At 40.4% G+C, this 18209-nt stretch overlaps 1 protein-coding gene across 5 annotated transcripts in view; it reads left to right on the top strand.

The window, feature by feature from the left end:
- Window positions 1–18209, top strand: part of DPP6 (dipeptidyl peptidase like 6) — a 442842-nt gene that overhangs the window by 283884 nt on the left and 140749 nt on the right. For all 5 annotated transcript variants that reach the window (XM_015852842.3, XM_015852845.3, XM_015852841.3 and 2 more), the window contains exon 2: window positions 14893–15007. In XM_015852842.3, coding sequence (XP_015708328.1) covers window positions 14893–15007 — 115 coding nt within the window. The remainder of the gene's footprint in view (window positions 1–14892; window positions 15008–18209) is intronic.

Here is an 18209-nt window from a genome sequence, read left to right as displayed (position 1 = left end):
GAGGCTTTGTCTGCAACTGACCTTCACTTAAGCATTTTGTGCTTTATAAATATTTCAGGTGAGCCATGAATCAGGATTAATGCATTAGGTGACTACCAAATCATTAGTAGTGCAGGATGTAATAAAGTTGCTGCCAGGGCTTTATTAAACAGGGCATGTTAGTCATTAAGATAAAGTGCTGGTGTTTGTAAATGTTAGAGCATTTACTCATTTCCTCTGGGTGTCTCATCTTAAGCAGGTGGCAAGCATCGTAATATTCTATAGTATTAAGACACAGAAAAAGCCCATTGTGGCTTTAAAAAATGAATAGTTGGAAAAGCACTGTGTTACCAAAGAGTTTAAACTTTATGTAGATGTGTGTTCTGGTTGATGGCTTGGCCTTATAAACTACCCTGTGCTTTATAATTGTCTTTAGCTGAAGTAGACATTTTTGTTTGCATTACTCATTTCCGTAAGCAGTAACGAACATGTGATTTAAATAAGCAATTTATAAGTATCTGAGTTTTATACCTTATTTCACAGTGATTTATTTCTGTGTAGAATGTGCTTTTACTACAAGTGACATTTCAACAGCATACTACAGTCTCTGCAGTCCTTGAACTCTTTCCAAGCAGTGAGCCTGCTGGGGTTTAAGCCAGTTTGGAAATCTATCTGTTGGGTTGATGGATTACAGTCCCTGTAGTGAGCAGTCAACCTCCACAAAGGTTCATGGCATCTTCACCTTTAAGCATCTAATTTATGTAGAAATGCCAATAAATTATTTAGAAGAATGTGCTTGCAGATATCAGCAGTTCTGGAGCAAGTAAAAATACTGTGACTTTGAAAATCATTGAAAATGTTGGCAGATCTTCAACAGTTCTGGATAGGTTCTGGGTATTCAGTATCTGAGAAGTAAAAAGCTTGTTTCTCTTTTTTTTTTAATCTTCAAGATTTTCTTGTCATCTCTTTAAGAATTTAATGTATTGTTCTTGGAATAATGTCCACAGTTATTCTGGAAAAGAATTGTGAGAGAACAGTTTGTGTTCAGTATGATGTGGACATGAATAGTTTCTTCCTTTCTCCCTGAATCTTTAAGAATTTGCTTCAGTTCTCTTTCACTTCAGACCAGGTTGCCCCCTGCAACCCCCCTTCCCTAATGCTCCTGGACTGAACTCAAGACTTTCCCTTGGGATTGGTTTGCTTTGCTTGTAGCAATGTCAAAGCCGTGTCTTGCTGTGGCATGGGTGACCACGTCCCATTACCTGGACTGGGCCATGTTCAGTTACTTACTGTAGGCCCATCTGTATAGGCTAAGTGAGGATTATAGTTAGCACAGCATGCAGCATGTATGACAACATAGAAGCTTGCCCTGGAAGCCTATGTAATCCTGATTGTTATAATCAAGCTCTTTTTGTGTCATGCTTGGACAGTCTCTATCACAGGGAGGTCATAGTTTTAATGGAAAGCTTTAGCAACCACTGTTGAGACTCCTGAAAAACTGAAAATCTAGCTACTAGCACACTGGTTGACACTCCTGGTCAATTCTCCGTTATTTATTATGTATATATTGTTGTGGATATCTATTGCCTGTATCTCTTCCACATCCCATTCAGTGTCAGTACCATCATATTTAGAAGGTGTAGCCTTCCTTCTGGTAATTGCCAATTTATCCAATCATTCCCTTACCTCTCGGAGTGCATACTGGGCTATCCCTTTCAGCTCAATCTCAATACTGTTCTGTCAATCTGATGTTTGTAGACCATGATGTGTTACAGCATGATCCAAAGGGGTCTTGTTAGTTGAGCTGCTTGTTGAAATATTTAAGCCTCCTGGTGAGCCTCTACAGTGAAAGCAATATATGTTTTTCTTACAGAATCGCTGTGTATTTAAGAGGGCTGTATGTCAAATATAGGTATGTAATGTGATTTTGAAATAAGAAAAGTGTGGTATGAAGAATGTGACGAAAAAGGCAGTCTGCATGAAGATCTGTATTCCAACCTTAATTTTTAATCACTATCCCAGCCCATTAGAGAAGTGAAAACACAATACGGTCAATTGATAAAAGGAATGTTTTTTTCCAGGCATGTTAATTTCATTGTTTTGAAGTAACACTTGTTACTGTAGAGAAAGTTATTAGATTGTATATGTATGAAGTAATACCCCTAAAAGAAGTTAGATGAATAACCCATAATAAATCACAGGCCACACAGTTAATATCAAGATTAATTATATACTGTCTTGTTAAGTCATTATATAACAGATAGCAATGCTGAAATCTAATTTTTCACTAAAAGCTGATGAATTCTGATACAGTTCTTTAACTATTTATAAGCACCCTTGAGATGCAAGCTAAAACAAATTACATCCATTTGCCTTTTATAATGGAGTGGTTAAACTTACAGCATTGATCATAGCAAAACTTAGTTTCTGTTTTTCTGTTTCAACCTTGTAAGCACCCCTTTGTTTTTCATCTTCTGAAGCTGTAGCAGGATGGGGTTGGTTTTATTTTCTTCCATTTTGCACTCCTGGTAGTCTTCTCTTGTCACAGTTGCATGGTAACATCATTTTTACCTGATTTATGAAGATGACTGAAAAGCAGGAAAGCACTGGCTATATTCAGCTGTATTGACAAAGTGTTATGAGATGCCTGATGTGTTGTTGGTGTCAAATATAATTTAGACTCTTGAGTCACCAGAATAATATTCTATCTTGAGTCACCCCATAATATTCTATCTCTGTCCTGATTACAGATCAGATCTGTTTCAAAACCATGACACTCTTCAGTTGGGCTCAGCTCCTTGCATTGTGAGCAGTGCTGGGTGATAAGAGGTGATGCAGGGGCTTGTGCATAGGGCAGAGATACTCCATAAGGAAAAGGATGCCCCTGTAATGGGTACTTGTGTTGTGTCTTGGGTCTTTCCCTGCAGGTCTAGTGTTTATTTTGGTAAATCATACACCAGACTATCTAGGGAATGCTTAAGCTCTGCATCCTGCAGAGGACCATGGAGCATAAACATAAGTTTAAATGGTTCCCCAAATATAGAAAGTTAACTCATTAAATGCTTTCCTAAGTTCATCTGCACTGAGAAGTCATGAAGGGTGCATGAGGCCAAAGGAAACCATTGCCCACCCCCAGCATTTTTTCCCTATGGATGGAGGAGAGCATCCTATCAGAAAGGAGGCAGGAAAGCCATAAAGCAGTAGTGTGCATTAACTGCCAGTACTGTTTCTTAATTGGTACTGAAAGGATTTAGTGAGGTAATAGATACAGTTACTGGTTTGAGGAGCTGCTTTTGTTATGTCCTATTAAACCTGTGTTCAGGTAAAGAAAGCAACAGCACACCAAGGCACACTGTGCAGTTAATGTAAGAGAAGCGGACAAGCAGAAACATTTATAATAGTCATGCTTGACTTTTTTGGGAATTACTGACTTTTCTTCACATTTTCTTAATGCTCTCAGTGTCTATTTTTTTAAACTCCCTGCAGCCCACATGCATGGCACTTAGAATTTCTAAAGACCTGTGTGCACCGTTCCTGCAACACTGAGCTCATAGCTTAAATGTTGTATAAGAGGAGGTGCATGCCATCTAGTCTTAGGTAAATGCCATCCCTAATGGACATGAAAAGCATTTTTCTAGGGACTGAATTCAAGTGCAGTCCCATTATTGGGCAGGTCAAGCATTGCCCCTCCTGATCCTTGTCCTGCCTGTGACATCAGTCTTTGCTCAATCAGGGTCTTGAATTTTTACATGCATGGAAGACTTTATTTGTATAAAGTGTTCTCAAACATTACTGTCATCTGGGCTTTCCCATGCACAAGAGATGCATCTTTTCTTTCAGGAATTTCAATTCTTAATACAAATGGGAAATCAATTACATTGTAATGGTGAGGCATGTAAAGCATGGAGGGCTTTGGGCAGTCCATGTGAATGCAAGTGCAGAGGTTTAGTGGACTTGTCTGGGTTCAGAAACCTTGCTGTCAAAGGATGAGGATTATGTCAAGACATCTTTTATTCCCATGGGGAATAATGACTTCCTGCCTAGATGGCTCATGTCCTCATTCCCCATGAAAAGTTACAGTACAGAGTTAAAGTACCTCCCGTAATTTCACATAGATATTTGATACAAACCTCAAGCTGTCTTTTCCATCTGTGCCAGACACTATTTTGTTGTTCCAGAAGATGACTGTGTGGTACAGTCTGTTACGTGGGGGCTTGTTAAGACCTTGGAAGATTGATTATTTTACACTTTATATCTTCAGCCTGCAAAGGGGATGTGCTGTGTGACTGCATAGCTCATGCCAAGCACATTGTCTCAAGTGGCACTTGTTTCTGGACTCCCAGCAGTGCTGGAATTATGTTGCCAGACCACAGGGAAAAAGTAGGACTCCGCTTATTCCTTGCATATATATATGATAATATTTTGACTTTATAAAATATTGCTATGTAGAGAAAAGCAATGTCTTCTGTAATTCTAGGACAACAAAAAACACTTCGGGCACTAAATCACAGCCTTAAGATATTTTGTGCTAACAAGGAGTCATAGAACACATAGCTTTTCTCTCTTCCATTCTCCTCCTACTGAAAAGTAAATGAGGGCATGTCTGCTTCACAGTCACTGCCACAAGTCCTGGTTTTCAATGAGCTCATTTGGGTCCCAGGAGCGTGAGGGCAGGTATTGCAGCACTTGATCTATGCTTCAGATGCAGCGTGGTTCAAGGTGTCCAGTGAGATAACCAGGGATGCAAGGGACCCAGGCAGATGTATCAGATGCATCCCCCTGCCAGCTACTGTGATGAAATGCTGGCAGGAGAGTGCATGGCAGAGGGGTGTGCTTTCAGCTTTGAAGGTGTAATTTTCCACTGTGAGCTGAAATGGGGGGAAATGAAAGAAAAGGGGGAGAAAAGAGAAGGGAGGGAAAGGAATAAGGGGGAAAGAAGGGAATGCAAGTGAGGAGAAGGCCACTGGCTTTTACTTCTGCAGTTCCTCTGCTGCTTTTGCACTTCTGATCAGGCCTGTTTTTTCATTAATTATTCACAGCAGCCATAGTCCCTCACCATATGGGAGCAGGCAGCTGAAGCACTGATCTCCCACTGCAGCTCCCACTGCTTCTGCCCCTGGAAGGGGATGCAGCCGTGCCCTTGGCTGTGTGTTCCATCAGGGGAGCCAAAGTCTAGCTCCACTCAGCTCACTAAAGGACAAGTTTGGTTCTCATTTTCCTTTGAAATTAATCCTAATGAATAAAAGAGAAGTGGCTTCTTGTGCAAAGCTAAGTAGGAGAGCCTGTAGGGGGAAATATTTTAGTACCAAATTATTTTTATTTTTATTTATTTATTTTTATGTGAAGTAATGAGCTTTGATATTGTATTTTATCCTGGCAACTGAAAGGCTAACTCCTGGCATTCCTTTCATTAGTAGCTCAGACCTGCTGTGAGCATGTGTGCTACGTATCAGGCTGATCTGACAAAGAGCCTGTAGTTATACTGCTTTATTTGCCAACAGGTAGAGGTTGGCTGGAGAGACAGAGAAAATCTCTGTTAAAGGACAGACAAGGCAGAGCAGGACTGGGTCAGCAATGTGGGGGGCACTGGAGGAGAGAAAAAATGCCAGCAGCAAAACAGCTATGTCCTCTATTCCTCCAGGCAGTATTTGCTAATAGTTGAGTATTTGTCTCACCATTAATTAACTGAGGTTCTTTATATCAACAGTAATCTGCTATCTACAGATGCAGGTGGCAATGGACCAGAGGAAGTGCTGCTAAATGCGCAGTTATTTATGTCAATGAAGGGGAAGGAAAATGCTCATATGACCTGCCTGTCCTCCTGCTGCTGCTGCTTGATGGCAGCCAGCACAACAACCAATGTATGGAGCATGGATCAGCTGCCACATCCCTTTGTCACTTCTTTGACACAGAACTTTTCACAGCATCTCGGTGTCCTTGGTGCCAGCTTTCTGTTCCTGAAATGGGTGACAGCAAATGTTACATGAGAAAAGGATGAGGTCTGTGACATGATCATTTTGGGAAACACTGTATGGTGCTGTGTGACATGGTGAATGTGTTCTTGCTGTAACTGAGTATGAAGGTCACTATGCTGCTGGTGTCTTCTTTAGGTATAGTGGGTTCTCTGTGTTTAGTCATTGTAAGGGGAAGAAGAGTTCATAATCTGCAAGTCAAAGAAAGGGTGATCAAGAGCCCATATGTGTGATTCCCCTGGAGGCATTCAGAGCCAAGTTGGATGGGGCCCTGGGTTGCCTGATCTGGTGGGTGGTGTCCCTGCCTATGGCTGAGGGTTGGAGCTCTATGATCTTTGAGGTCTTTCATCCCAAGCCATTCTATGATAATTTGTAAGACCCATTTTCCAGCAGTACCGTTATGGAGGCAATAACATGGAGTCAGAGGGTCTGTTGATCAGTATTAGTGTGAACTTGAAACTTGGATTGAGATCTTTTGTGCAGATGTGAGTCCAGCTGTACCAAGGCCATCCTAATGTTTTGCTGAATAGGAAACTGGGAGTTCAAAAGCCAAATCCTTCTTTTTCTGAGTGTATAAAAGTGTATAAAAGTGTGTGCCACTGGAGGTAGAGGGATCATGACCTGATGAGTGTGTGGGGAGCCAACAAATAGGGTTTTTAACCATAATGACTTTATATTGTACTACAGAAAACGTTGGGCTATGCAGGCCAGTAGGAAGGAGAGTCCTGCTTTTAATTAGGATTCAGTGTTACCTTTCACTGATCATAGCTTTTTTTGTAATCATAAAATGTGAGAAATGAAATGCACCTTGCTGATATTTGTGTGCTCACCGTAGTGGCAATACAAACACAGTGTAGTTTTAAATCAAATTCTTTTGTTGCTTTTGTTAATTGGAGTTTGATGGTTTTCCCCAGTGCCAGAGTTTAATTTGCAGCAGACAAAATTTCTTTAAATTGATTTTTAAAAATGCACTTACATACAGTACATTAACTTTGTCATTCCCTTATGGTACATGTCAGAGAAAATGATGCAACTTTAGATACTGAAGAGATACATATAGAGAGACTGTATTAATTGGTACAGTTCCCATTCTTCTCTGGACGTATTTTTTTCAGGCAGTGTGATCCTGCCTATGTTAATGTTCGTCTCTCTTTAAAAATACCACTGCCTCAGCCCCCAAGATTTGTTTTCTCTCCCTGCTACATATCTAATCATTTCTAAATTCCATTATTAGTGATGGAAGTTTTCTCCGTCTCTGTGTTCAAAGATAAAGAAAGCAATGTGACTCATGTCCTTGGGAGCATTTCTTTGCCTGACTCCTGTGTAAAGCCACAGAGAATTAAGGATCTGAACACCACTGAGGACATTAGCCAGTGCAGGGTGTAATAAGGGGCTGGTGAGGTGCAGAGAATAATCTCCTTGCTTCTTGGGCACTCACCTTTTCCCTTACCTCTTTCTGAAACACTTCTGTGTGGATGTCCTGAAAATGCCACTCAGAGGTCATTGTGCTTGTTTGTGTGTTCAGTGCTGTTAAGGTGCTAGCATAGATTGTGGAAGGTGATTGAAAATCATCAAGCTAATGCAATTGCTTTGCTGCTGGGTGGCAGTGACCCTTGAGCGATGGATCTGGGTGAAAAATATTGTTACCTATCTGTTGGTTTTAGGTATTTGGAATTCGACAAAGGAGGATGTAACTCCTCTAATAAAAGAGAAGGGAGAATTGGCTTCAATAGGTATGGAGAAGACCGAGGTGCCTCAACCTGGGGTGAAGGATTTGCCCCAGCGAATTCATTGCTAATATAGGGTTACATGGGAAATAAAGTTGGCACTTTGCTCTACCAAGAAAAAAAAATGACTTGCTATTTGTTGGTTGTGTTTACTGCCACCCAGAAAGTTTTGAAAATGAAAATGACTACTAAGTTTTTTTTTGTAATGGGCTGTGAGAACCCTGGTAAAAATAGAAATCAATTAAAAGAAACCAAGACTCACGAAGCTTTGGAGGGTTTGGTGTCACTTTGCCTGACAGCAGCCCCCAGTGCTGAGCCAGTCCACTGGCATTTTGTGCTGAAAGTCCAAGTACCCTTGAAGAGCTGTAATCCATCAAACTGCAGTTTTCCTAAGCAAGTACTGGACAAGAACCAGGGTGAATCATGGCCTCTTTTAAAAAGCCTTCCTGGCCATCGAATCAGGATACGTGTGAAGTGGATTCTGATTTGAGACTACTTGAGTTATGCCTGAGCATTTAGGAAGGATGATATGATACAGTCATCTTGCACAGTGGATAAGATGGTTTGGCTTGAAACAAAAGTTCTGTTAAGGAAGTCTAAAAATAATCTGAATTCTAGCACTGAGAATAAATCTGGATTTGGCAGCTTATATGTGTCCTATGCTGTATTTTAATTTTAATAGGATATTCAGACACATGAGGAATGCGGCATCGTAATGTGATTAATTTATGCTATATGGAAAAGATGAAAGGACTCCAGTGTGCTACTGAAAATGTTACCAGCCTCAATAAGGATATGCTCTGGTTTAAAACAGGAAGGAATGTTTATTTCTTGTGAGATATCACTGACTTATTTAAGGGAGATATGTAGTTACACATATATATGCTGGACTTGACTTTTATGTATAACGTATATCTCAGTAGGACAGATATATGTCATCTTCTTTGCTAAAGTTTGAGTGTTTTAGTGTGTGCCCATCAGATTTTATCGTCAGCTGCCTGTGAGTTTGGACATTATTCTTTCTTCAGTAAGTAAAAGAATTTTGCATCTCTCCAGGGAAGCTTGGGTGATTTTCATTGCTTTTGAAGAATTCTTATTATGGGCTTTTGATCATATGGTTTTTTCCCCCAGAAGAGTTCTGAGGTGTCACTTCATACCGTCCATCCACCACCACTTTGGGACTTGGGAGGTTGGTCCTATATCTCACATGCTTTGACCAAACACTCCCACGTCTGCTGGGCTTTTGGGAACCATCACCTTGGAGGACTTGTGTTGGTCAGGGACCTCATCTAAAATCTACCATTCTCCAGAAGTGCAAGTGATGATGAAGGGATGGTGTTTTGAACTTCTAAAAAGCAGATGATTTATTTAAACCTCTGCTTAAAGACAGCAGGTGGTATGAACAATTGCACTGAGGGTACTTCTTTCTGGGTGTTTTTTTTTTCTTTTGGTTGATGTTTGGGGCTTTTTTTTTTTTTTTAAATTTATTTATTTACACATATATGCATGAAGCTTTGATTGTTAATCACATGTTTTGGACAACCTTGGCCAATCTACCCTTCCATTGTCCCTGGCTATTGTAATTCATGCATGCATCTGTATTGTAGGTATCACTGGTTTGCTTCCAAATAATCTTGCAAGGTAGTTTTTACTTTCTTAGTACACAGAGCTTTTTCTACATCTTGGGTTTGATGGACACCTCAGGAGAGCACAAAATGAAATGATAAACCCATTTTCTTCCCCCCTGCTGTACCCATTGCTTTGGTGTTCCACTCCCAGCTGCCCTCACAGCTTGACAACCACCAAACTCTGCTGTCTTCATGGCCAATTCTCTCATTGTTCCTAAACAAATTACTTAAGAATTAAATTTTTTTCACTTCATATTTTCTCTCCTGAAGCATTTACAAACAAATTATTTACAAAGTGGATTATAGGAAAATATATATATATATATATATATATATATATATATGTCTAGGATTTAGTAAAATATAATCTTAACCAATTTCTTATGCTGTTTTTCTGCCCAGGGAGATTAAACACCTCACCACTTCCCTTATCACAAATTCTTTCTTGGTATTCAGAGTCACGCAATGAATGTTATATTCTGTTTTTCTGAAATAAAGTTTCTCTAAAAACTGTAGTTGTCTCATGGCATCTGATACCCATATGACATTGACAGCTTAATTTAATATTTCAGTGGTCTTTTCTAACCTTAGTAATTCTATGATTCTGTGGCTTGTTTGGAACTGGGAGGAGTAACAGAGGTGTAAGGGAGGAGTTTCTCAAAGCTTTCGAATCCTTAGACAGGTTTATTTTTCTATTTCTTGAGACTGAAATTCTTCAAGAAACAAGGTGGAAAAGTGGCATCCTGGCAGGCCTTAGCAACATCATCTTTTGCAGATGTTCTTTGTTTGGGAATGAGCTGTTTCAAGGTTTGTGTGTATGTTGGGCTGGGTTGGATGGAGCCAGATGTTCAGTGCTTTATAGTGGCAAAACTTGGAGCTAAGCTCTGTGGCACACAGGGGTCCTTGTATCAGTGATACAGTCTGCAGCATTTGGGCTTGCCAAGTCTTTTCATGGATCTGATGGAAACACAGATTCTTACAAAATAGAATCCTAAATAACAAACCAAATTGTGCTGCTGCTGTAGCAGGTATTTAGCCCTAGCAAATAGTTTGGTTCAGTTTTAGTAGAAGAATGTATGTACTTATATCAAACACTGAATTGAAGTCAATGAAAAGCTGTTGATTTTTATCAAGTCTGTTACTATTGGGAATAAATCTTTAATTATGCTTTGAATTACAGTAGCAGCTATGTGCCCCTGTGAGCGCTTGCAGTCCCACTGTGCCAGGAGCTGTAAAAAGATCTAGGACATGGATGAATGAATTAAGCTGAGTGTGGGAGAAAGATGATTAATAAGAACGCATCAAAGCAGGACCATCACAGTTCTTGAGTAAATGCATCTCAAATCACATATGTTGTGTGCCATACATGCATGTAGCCATAGCCTTCTCCTTTTTCCTGGGCTTGATATGGAAGATGGCCATGTAACTCACCTAGCAAAAGAGCTCCTGGCAGGGTTTCAGGAGTGTGAGGGAGTTGGCTTGTTCAGCATGGAGAAGTCTCTGAGGAGACAACGTTAGGGCTTTCCAGTGCTTGAAGGGAGCCCATAAGCAGGAGGGGGAATGACTTTTCCCCTTGTCTAGACAAAGCAAAAATAGTTTTAAGCTAAAAGGGGGAAACATTAGATTAGATGTTAGGTGCTGGCACAAGCTGCCTGGACTGCTATGGATGCCTCATCCCTGGAGGTGCTCAAAGCTGGGGCCCTGAGCAGCCTGATCCTGTGGGTGGCAGCCAGTCAACAACATGGGTTTGGAACTGGGTGATCTTTAAGGTCCCTTCCAACCCAAACCATTCTATGATTCAGAGTTCACATTCCTAGTTTCTAACTTATTTTGGAAGTCCTTTTCTCTCTGTCCCTAAGTACTAGGGAAAATTGAGAATACCTAGAATGTTAATTTTCTGCTTATTTATGCATGGTAAGGTGCAAAGAGAGTGTTGCAATGTGGTTACTATACTTGGGTATGAAAGTTATGTGAGATGCCAGTTCAAAATTGAAAGATGCTAAATTAATCTTCCAGTGCTGTTAGGTTTGGAGGGAATCCAAAATCATTTCATCACAGTGCTCGTAAAAATGATGGGAAGTTATTAAATATCCATTTCTACAGAGACAGCACAGCTAGGAATTCCAGATATTACCATATTTAGATCTTTTTACAATTTTTTTTTTTTCTAAATTTAAAAGTAGCTAGTAGTATTATGGTATTCTCTGAGTTCTTTAGTGATTGAGGTCTGCGCTCTGCCAGGTAGGGTACCTAAAAATGATACCTGCCCATGAAGACCCTCCATCCTAAATTCAAGGCAGGAGAGCAGCAGAGGATCCAGACATGGAGGAATGTGAGATAAGGTAGTGTGTTATCAATCAGCAATACAACAGTGATAGCAGGAAACCTCCCCCTGTAACCACTCCTATGCTAACAGTTTGCTGCCATTATCACTGCAATACCAGTTTGTTTCTGCAATGCAAGGTTAATAACCTATGGAGCTGAGCTAACGGCTCTTCATCTTATTTGTAGTATTATTCAGCAGTCATAATCTGCAGCAGTTCTGTGTTATGATGAGCTAATTAATGACAAGATTTATTTTTACACTGAAGGTCATGGGAGTTATTGTTAGAGACAACGGTGTTTATTCTGGGCTGTTCTTGGAAACCTGGGGGCTGGCTTGCCACGTGTTGCACTCACCATGCTGTGCCATCAAGGAAAAGTTATAATTCAGAACAGGGGAGCACAAATAGTAGGTAGAGCACACGTTCCTGAATTAAATGCGTGCCTATGAGCTTCCTAGATTTCTTTGTTTTGTGTGTTTGAGTGTAGTGTTTTGGGTTGCACTTCGATTAGTTATTTAAAGTAGAGAATAAAATCTAAAGTTCAAGAAGCAGGGCTTGCAACAGTGCTTACAAGAATGGTAGGTATGGAAGGCATGCAAAAGGTTTTCTACAAACCCCATCCAGCCTCCCCCAAAGCCCATGAAGTTCTTGGCAGGCTTTTGTTTCATACAATTACTTTTTGCTTTATTTTCTTTTATTGTATCCTTTCTGATTTACACTGGCATAACTGAGAGCTCAGTCTCCTGTCTGCATGTCTTGCAATTCCACTGGGATTTCCAGCAGATGTAGATCCATTTAAGTATTCTAAATGGTCTGTAGGTGACCAGATAGCACATACTCTCAGTTACTTTCCTTAAAGCACTGAAGTGACAACCAGGGGCCATGGGCAGCCTGGTCTACTATTACATATGGAGGTTGGTGGCCCTGCATGTAGCGGGGGGGACTGGAGCTTGATGATCCTTGAGATCCCTTCCAACTGAATCCATCCTGAGATTCTTTGATTCTACTATGTGTTCAGTGTCCTTCTCTCATTGAACAGTATTGACATAGCTGTTGAAAACAAAGATCAACGTTGTGACTGAATTCTTGTCTCAAAAAGCTATTTTGTTATTGTAATATTGCCACCACACAAGCAGACTTTTGGCAGGCTTTAAATAATGATGCCAGAAATAATTTTGTTGACAGCATCTTGGATCAGAGTACATCCTGCCTTCATCCCTCTGTCAGTGCAGTGATTATTTCACAGGGAGGAAAATATGTCACCTCGAATCCATATTTTAGAGTCTTAAAAAAACTGTATATGTCTGGATTTATGGCTTCAAAGTCAGCTTCACAGGTGGGTAGTGTTGTTTTTCAATCATAAATGAAGATGAGAGTGATAACATTTACAGTTCATAATACGTAGCATCAATGGAAGGTGCTTATTTTAAAAGCTGTGGTAACATCTGTTTTACTTCCCTAATCCAGAAGCAATTAAGGTTTTATGTAAGAGATAGAAGGGGGCGGAAACAGAAGAGTGCAAAAGGAGGAAAAAGGGGCTGACAGGCTCTCTTGCTTGCAGAGGTCATGTAGCTTTGTGTGAGTTCTTCCTAAGAATCAGAGGGCAGGTGATTGACATACATCAGATTAAATGGAAGTATTGATGCATTGAAAGCTTGCAGACGTTCCTGAATGGGGAAACTTTGTGGTTTGTAGACCTGGGTGTGCAGATCTAATTCAAACCCATGAAGTCCTTCTGTCAACTTGAAAACTTATATTTGGGGATCTGGTTAGTATCTTTCAAGGGAGTGTTCCCCTCAGTTCGGTAGAGCTGCCTGCACTTCCCTCTGTATGTCCTTCAGACACAGACAGGGTTTGCAGTGGCTGTACAGAAGCACTGTGGTTTTTCAGCTTCTTTTCCCCATTTCTCCCAGCATCCTATTGGGTTACCCCATGCCCTGCTGTGGAAAGAAGACTATTTCTGCCCCTTTCTAACAATACCTAGATTTTTTTTTTCCTGGGTTTATTTGCACTCCCTGAAATGGAGTCCAAAATGCTTTCCCAGTGAAGGTGTTCTGTTCTAAGATGAAATGAATTAATATTTGTCAAGGTACGTAGCATGAAGATGCTATAAAAATGCAAGTATTTATATTCTGTTTGCTTGGTGGTAAAATTATGTTTCTCAAGGACCCTGACCTACTTTTCAGATTTCTCTATAAATTTGTTCCTTCTAATTACTTTGCATTTCAAATTAAAAAAGCCAAGTACAGCTGAGAAGAAAGCAAGGAGGGAAGAGGTTGCTAAAAAACAGTTGAAAATAAGCTCTCTGGATCACAGAAACCCTCACTCTATTACAAGGCTTTTTGTGTTCCTTGGGGAGGAGGAGCAAAAAAGGCTTTGAATAGGTACCAGGAGGTCTATGTTAGAATCACCATACCTCATAATTTAGGAAATGAAGCAAAAACCCTAAATTAGTGTCACAGTTCAGCCTGGTTCAGCCATGAGGAGTGGGTGAAGGGACCCACGGCTGCATCAGCATACTGATGACATACCATAAAACCGTGATGTTTAGAGAGATGAGCATGGAGGGTGAGCATTTGTCTGTGCTCTAAGGTCTGATCTCTGTAGGGATTTCAGCCTTCCAGGAAAATGGAAAGCATGAATGTTTCATACTGTATGTGCTTCAGTACATGAATTAGTTCACATTTAGTGTGCAATGATAAGAGAAAATCCAGCAAAAGATGCGAGTAAATAGAACGGATGTGCTAGACATGGCACCAGTCTTCATGTCCTTAGACCTGCCAGCATAGGAATGAAGAAGTGGTTTGAGTGGATGTGATGTTTTCTCAGAAGGCAAAAAAGGTCACTATGGAGATATCCTCATTGATTTTTATCTCCATACGTGCCCCTGTAAATAATTTATCTCCCTGTATTCCTCTCTAGTATCTTATTTTAAAAGACATCTGAAAGTTACTGGAAGAACTTCATTCAGACTGAATGAGGGTAGGTAGGAAAGTAGCCTTTGATAAGCATGATCAATGTGGGCAGGCAGTGCCTGAGCATCCTGTGGGTACAGTGCACTTATTTATCATATCATATGATTTAGAAGGAATTATATTGATGCCACAGCATACTATATCATGAACTGTACTTGGCTTACCTGCTTGCCCAACCGTGACCTCGTGCTGTGGTTGTGCAGGAATACTTTGCTCTTCACTTTCTGCAGTTTGTTTCCTTCTTTCAGTGCTTTTCTAAACATTTGCTTTCCTTTTAATATTTCTAGGAGCTGGTGGGGAGTAATCCTCCACAAAGAAACTGGAAAGGAATTGCAATTGCCTTGCTTGTCATTCTCGTTATCTGCTCCCTGATTGTCACCTCTGTTATACTCCTGACACCAGGTATTTATCACCTTTAACTCATTTTTGTTCTGTTTTCTTCTATAATTTTACACTTCCAAGAGTAAAAGGACTGCAAAGTCAACATCAAAGGAATCATCCTTGGAGTTCTTTAGCTTGATGAGATACTGAGTTCATTCTGTTTGTAAGCAGATTGGTTCAGAGTCTTACATTTTTATTCAAAGATCAAGACCACTGCTGAGCTGAAGGTACCGGCACAAGAAACTCGGTTCCCTAAGCACAGATTACAAGTATTGTTTTAGAGGTAGAGGACACCTGAGACATTGATGTGGGGTACTCAGTTAGGACATGGCGCTTCCTGGAGTCCATGCCCACGTGGAGCTGCAACCACCACTTCAGCACATACCCAGGAGCATTTGCCATGGCATTGAATACCTATTTGTAGGCACCTAAATCTATTCACTTTCACTATACTGATTTTCATATCAGACCATGGTGTTTCAGCTCTACAAAGCAATTCCAGATAGGTATATGCTAGGTAACTCTTAATTCCAGCAGGTCATTAATAACTTCCCTACAAGAGATTCTTTAAGTTAATCTTGTTGCGGAGCTTCAGCAAAGTTCTGTACATGGAATCTTTATAAATTGCTTCTCTTGCAGTAGCTGCTGAGGTTGTAGGTTTGAATCTTAATGTGATGTCGTTATGATTATTGATTATTATGTGTTTATGCAGCTCTTGAAATTTCTATGACTTCTTAAGCAGAAGAAATAATGTGCTTTTGCTACTCCTGAGAAGCCTGTGATCTGAATTTGAAAGGACTAATGAAAGAGATAAAAAAACACAGAACATGGTGTTGGAAAGGGTTAGGAGCTACAAAGCACAGAATAAGGTTGAAGGCCACCTGTAGAGGGGTGTATAGGAGAAGAAAAGGATCTCCTCATTAGATGAGTACATGTAAGCACAGATTGAATAGAGGAAAGATGACAAGGGAGAAATGAAACCATGGGAAATGGAAGAGATCAAGGTGGTGAAGAGAAAGGAACTGCAAGGCAGAAATTTCTAGGAGCTCGTGGCATGTGAACTGACATGTAGTTCTGGCCCATCTTCCCTGACATCGTTCTTATCCAGTAGTCCTGCTGTAAAATCAATTGGAGAGAGCAACAAATAGGGAAACACAGGACTTCACATAAGTAACTGGAAAATGAGTGAAACAATCACTGAGAGGTCCTTTTGGTGATTTAATGATATGCCCTGTTCAGTTTATTTCATGCTATCCAGAATTTGTTCATGTAAATGCAAGCAACACGTGGTCACACCAGAATAATTAAATTAATTAAGGCTAAATGTAATTAACAATCATTCTTTAAATTGCTTTTGCTTTGGTTCAGATTAACACTTTTGGATTGTACAGTTCATCTCTGAGGCATTTTCACATGTGGCCTGTGGTCTGCATTCACATTGGGCGACACTTACTTGCTGTGATAAATGGTCCATTAGGTACCCATTAGTTATGGAAATGTTATGTCCTACTTTATGGAAGTTTAATCCCTGGCTTTTCAAAAATGAATGCTGAAGCACAGATTCCTAAACCCTTATCTGTGGGCTTCACGATGCTCTCAGTGGTTCTCACTGCGTGGATGAGAGTGCAGGTACTGCTTCCATAAAGAGCAGGATCCCATGTAGGTGGATACATGGGGAAGAGCATAAATACCCTAACTACAGCCTGAGTCATGAGTCATTCCTTCCTCGTGACCACCTGTAATAAGAATGTCTATAAAGACAGTCAGAATAGTATCTAATGAGGATTTTGTAGCTCTGCTTTCAGTTCTGGACTCTGCCATAGTCCTCATTTAGAAATCTTCCTTCTCCATACAGGAAAACTCTGGTTTTACATATATGTATTTATATATGTATCCGTTAATGACTTACTATAACTATAGATACTACAGTGGTGATACAGAAAAGTTGTACTGAGCACTGAGACTGCATTGTTAATGTTCTCTTAGGAAAAAAAAGTAACTGAGTTATTATGATTACCTTCTATTTTAGATGAACTGGGAATGTGAAGTGCATGCAGTCAGAATTAAGTAAGAGTTATGTGTATTTATGTGTTCCTGGTATGCAGTTATACAAAGACATTTTGTGTTTCTATGTGTACATATGCATGTATACAATTATTTGTATAATATTTGGAATTGGTTTATCCCTTGCTGGTGTTTCTGAACTGTCCCCTGCATTCAAATACAAAACTCTGAGCTCAGTACTACTTCTGTTTCTGTTATGGATTCAGACTGCTTCATGATGAGGCTCTGCCGAGGGTAAAATCTGATAGCTTAGGTTGCTGCTGTGGCTTGGCAGCAGTTGAGATCAGTCTTCTTTGGGCCACTGGCCCTGGAGCTTGTTACAAGGACATGTGATGGCACAGGGTAAGAAGAGGCTCATTTCACAGGCATTACTAAGTGAGACATTGAAACTGGCTTGGCAAATGGCACAAGCACTGATAGTGCTGACTGTGGAGAGCACTTCCCAGTAAGGTAGGAGAGGGGAATACAAAGGAGCCTGTCCAAAAGGTAGATGCAGATTCTGCATCTCCTGCCTTCAAATAGTTCATTGGATGGAGAAATGTTTATCTTTTGATTTCCAGAAAATAAAATGATGGATATTTTAACTTTGAGCTAAGGAGGGGGTAGGACAAGGAAGTAAGAAGACATAGTAGATGTGTGGATGTTCACTGGGAGCTGCTGCCAACAGTGAGTGTGACGTTAGAAAAAAATCCTCTTTTCTGCATCTCTCAAGTGGAGTGGTGCTGCTTGGCGTGGGCAGAGTGAAATTCTTGAGGATACTTCACACTTACATGTTTTTTCTGATGATAATATTGGAGTCTAATCTAACACTGCTGTGCTAGGACAAATATAATTTGCATTTAATCTCTGCATTTCTTGCTTGTACCTATCTTGGCCTTCTCTCTGGCTGGGAAACCATTGTTATTTTATCATGTTTTACAGTGCAACACCAACACGTGCCATGCAGAGATGCTCTAAAACATGCTGAGCATCATTCAGTGCATGCAGAGGATAATTTGGAGCAGGTCTGGGATACAGACTTGCAGTCCATGCTCAGACAGAGTGGTTAGCTGGATCACCAACTTGTATCAGTGTATCATCAGGATGGCCAGAGCAGCCTCATGCAAAAGCAAGAGTGAGTGCTAGAGTGGGGAGCAGACAAGGCTTGTTTAAGCAGAGC

This window comes from Coturnix japonica, chromosome 2 (genome assembly GCF_054131305.1).
Source record: "Coturnix japonica strain WE chromosome 2, WE-NBRP24, whole genome shotgun sequence".
Classification (NCBI taxonomy): Eukaryota; Metazoa; Chordata; class Aves; order Galliformes; family Phasianidae; genus Coturnix; species Coturnix japonica.
The sequence above is the reverse complement of the archived record's forward strand: the minus strand, read 5'-3'. Positions and strand labels throughout refer to the sequence as shown.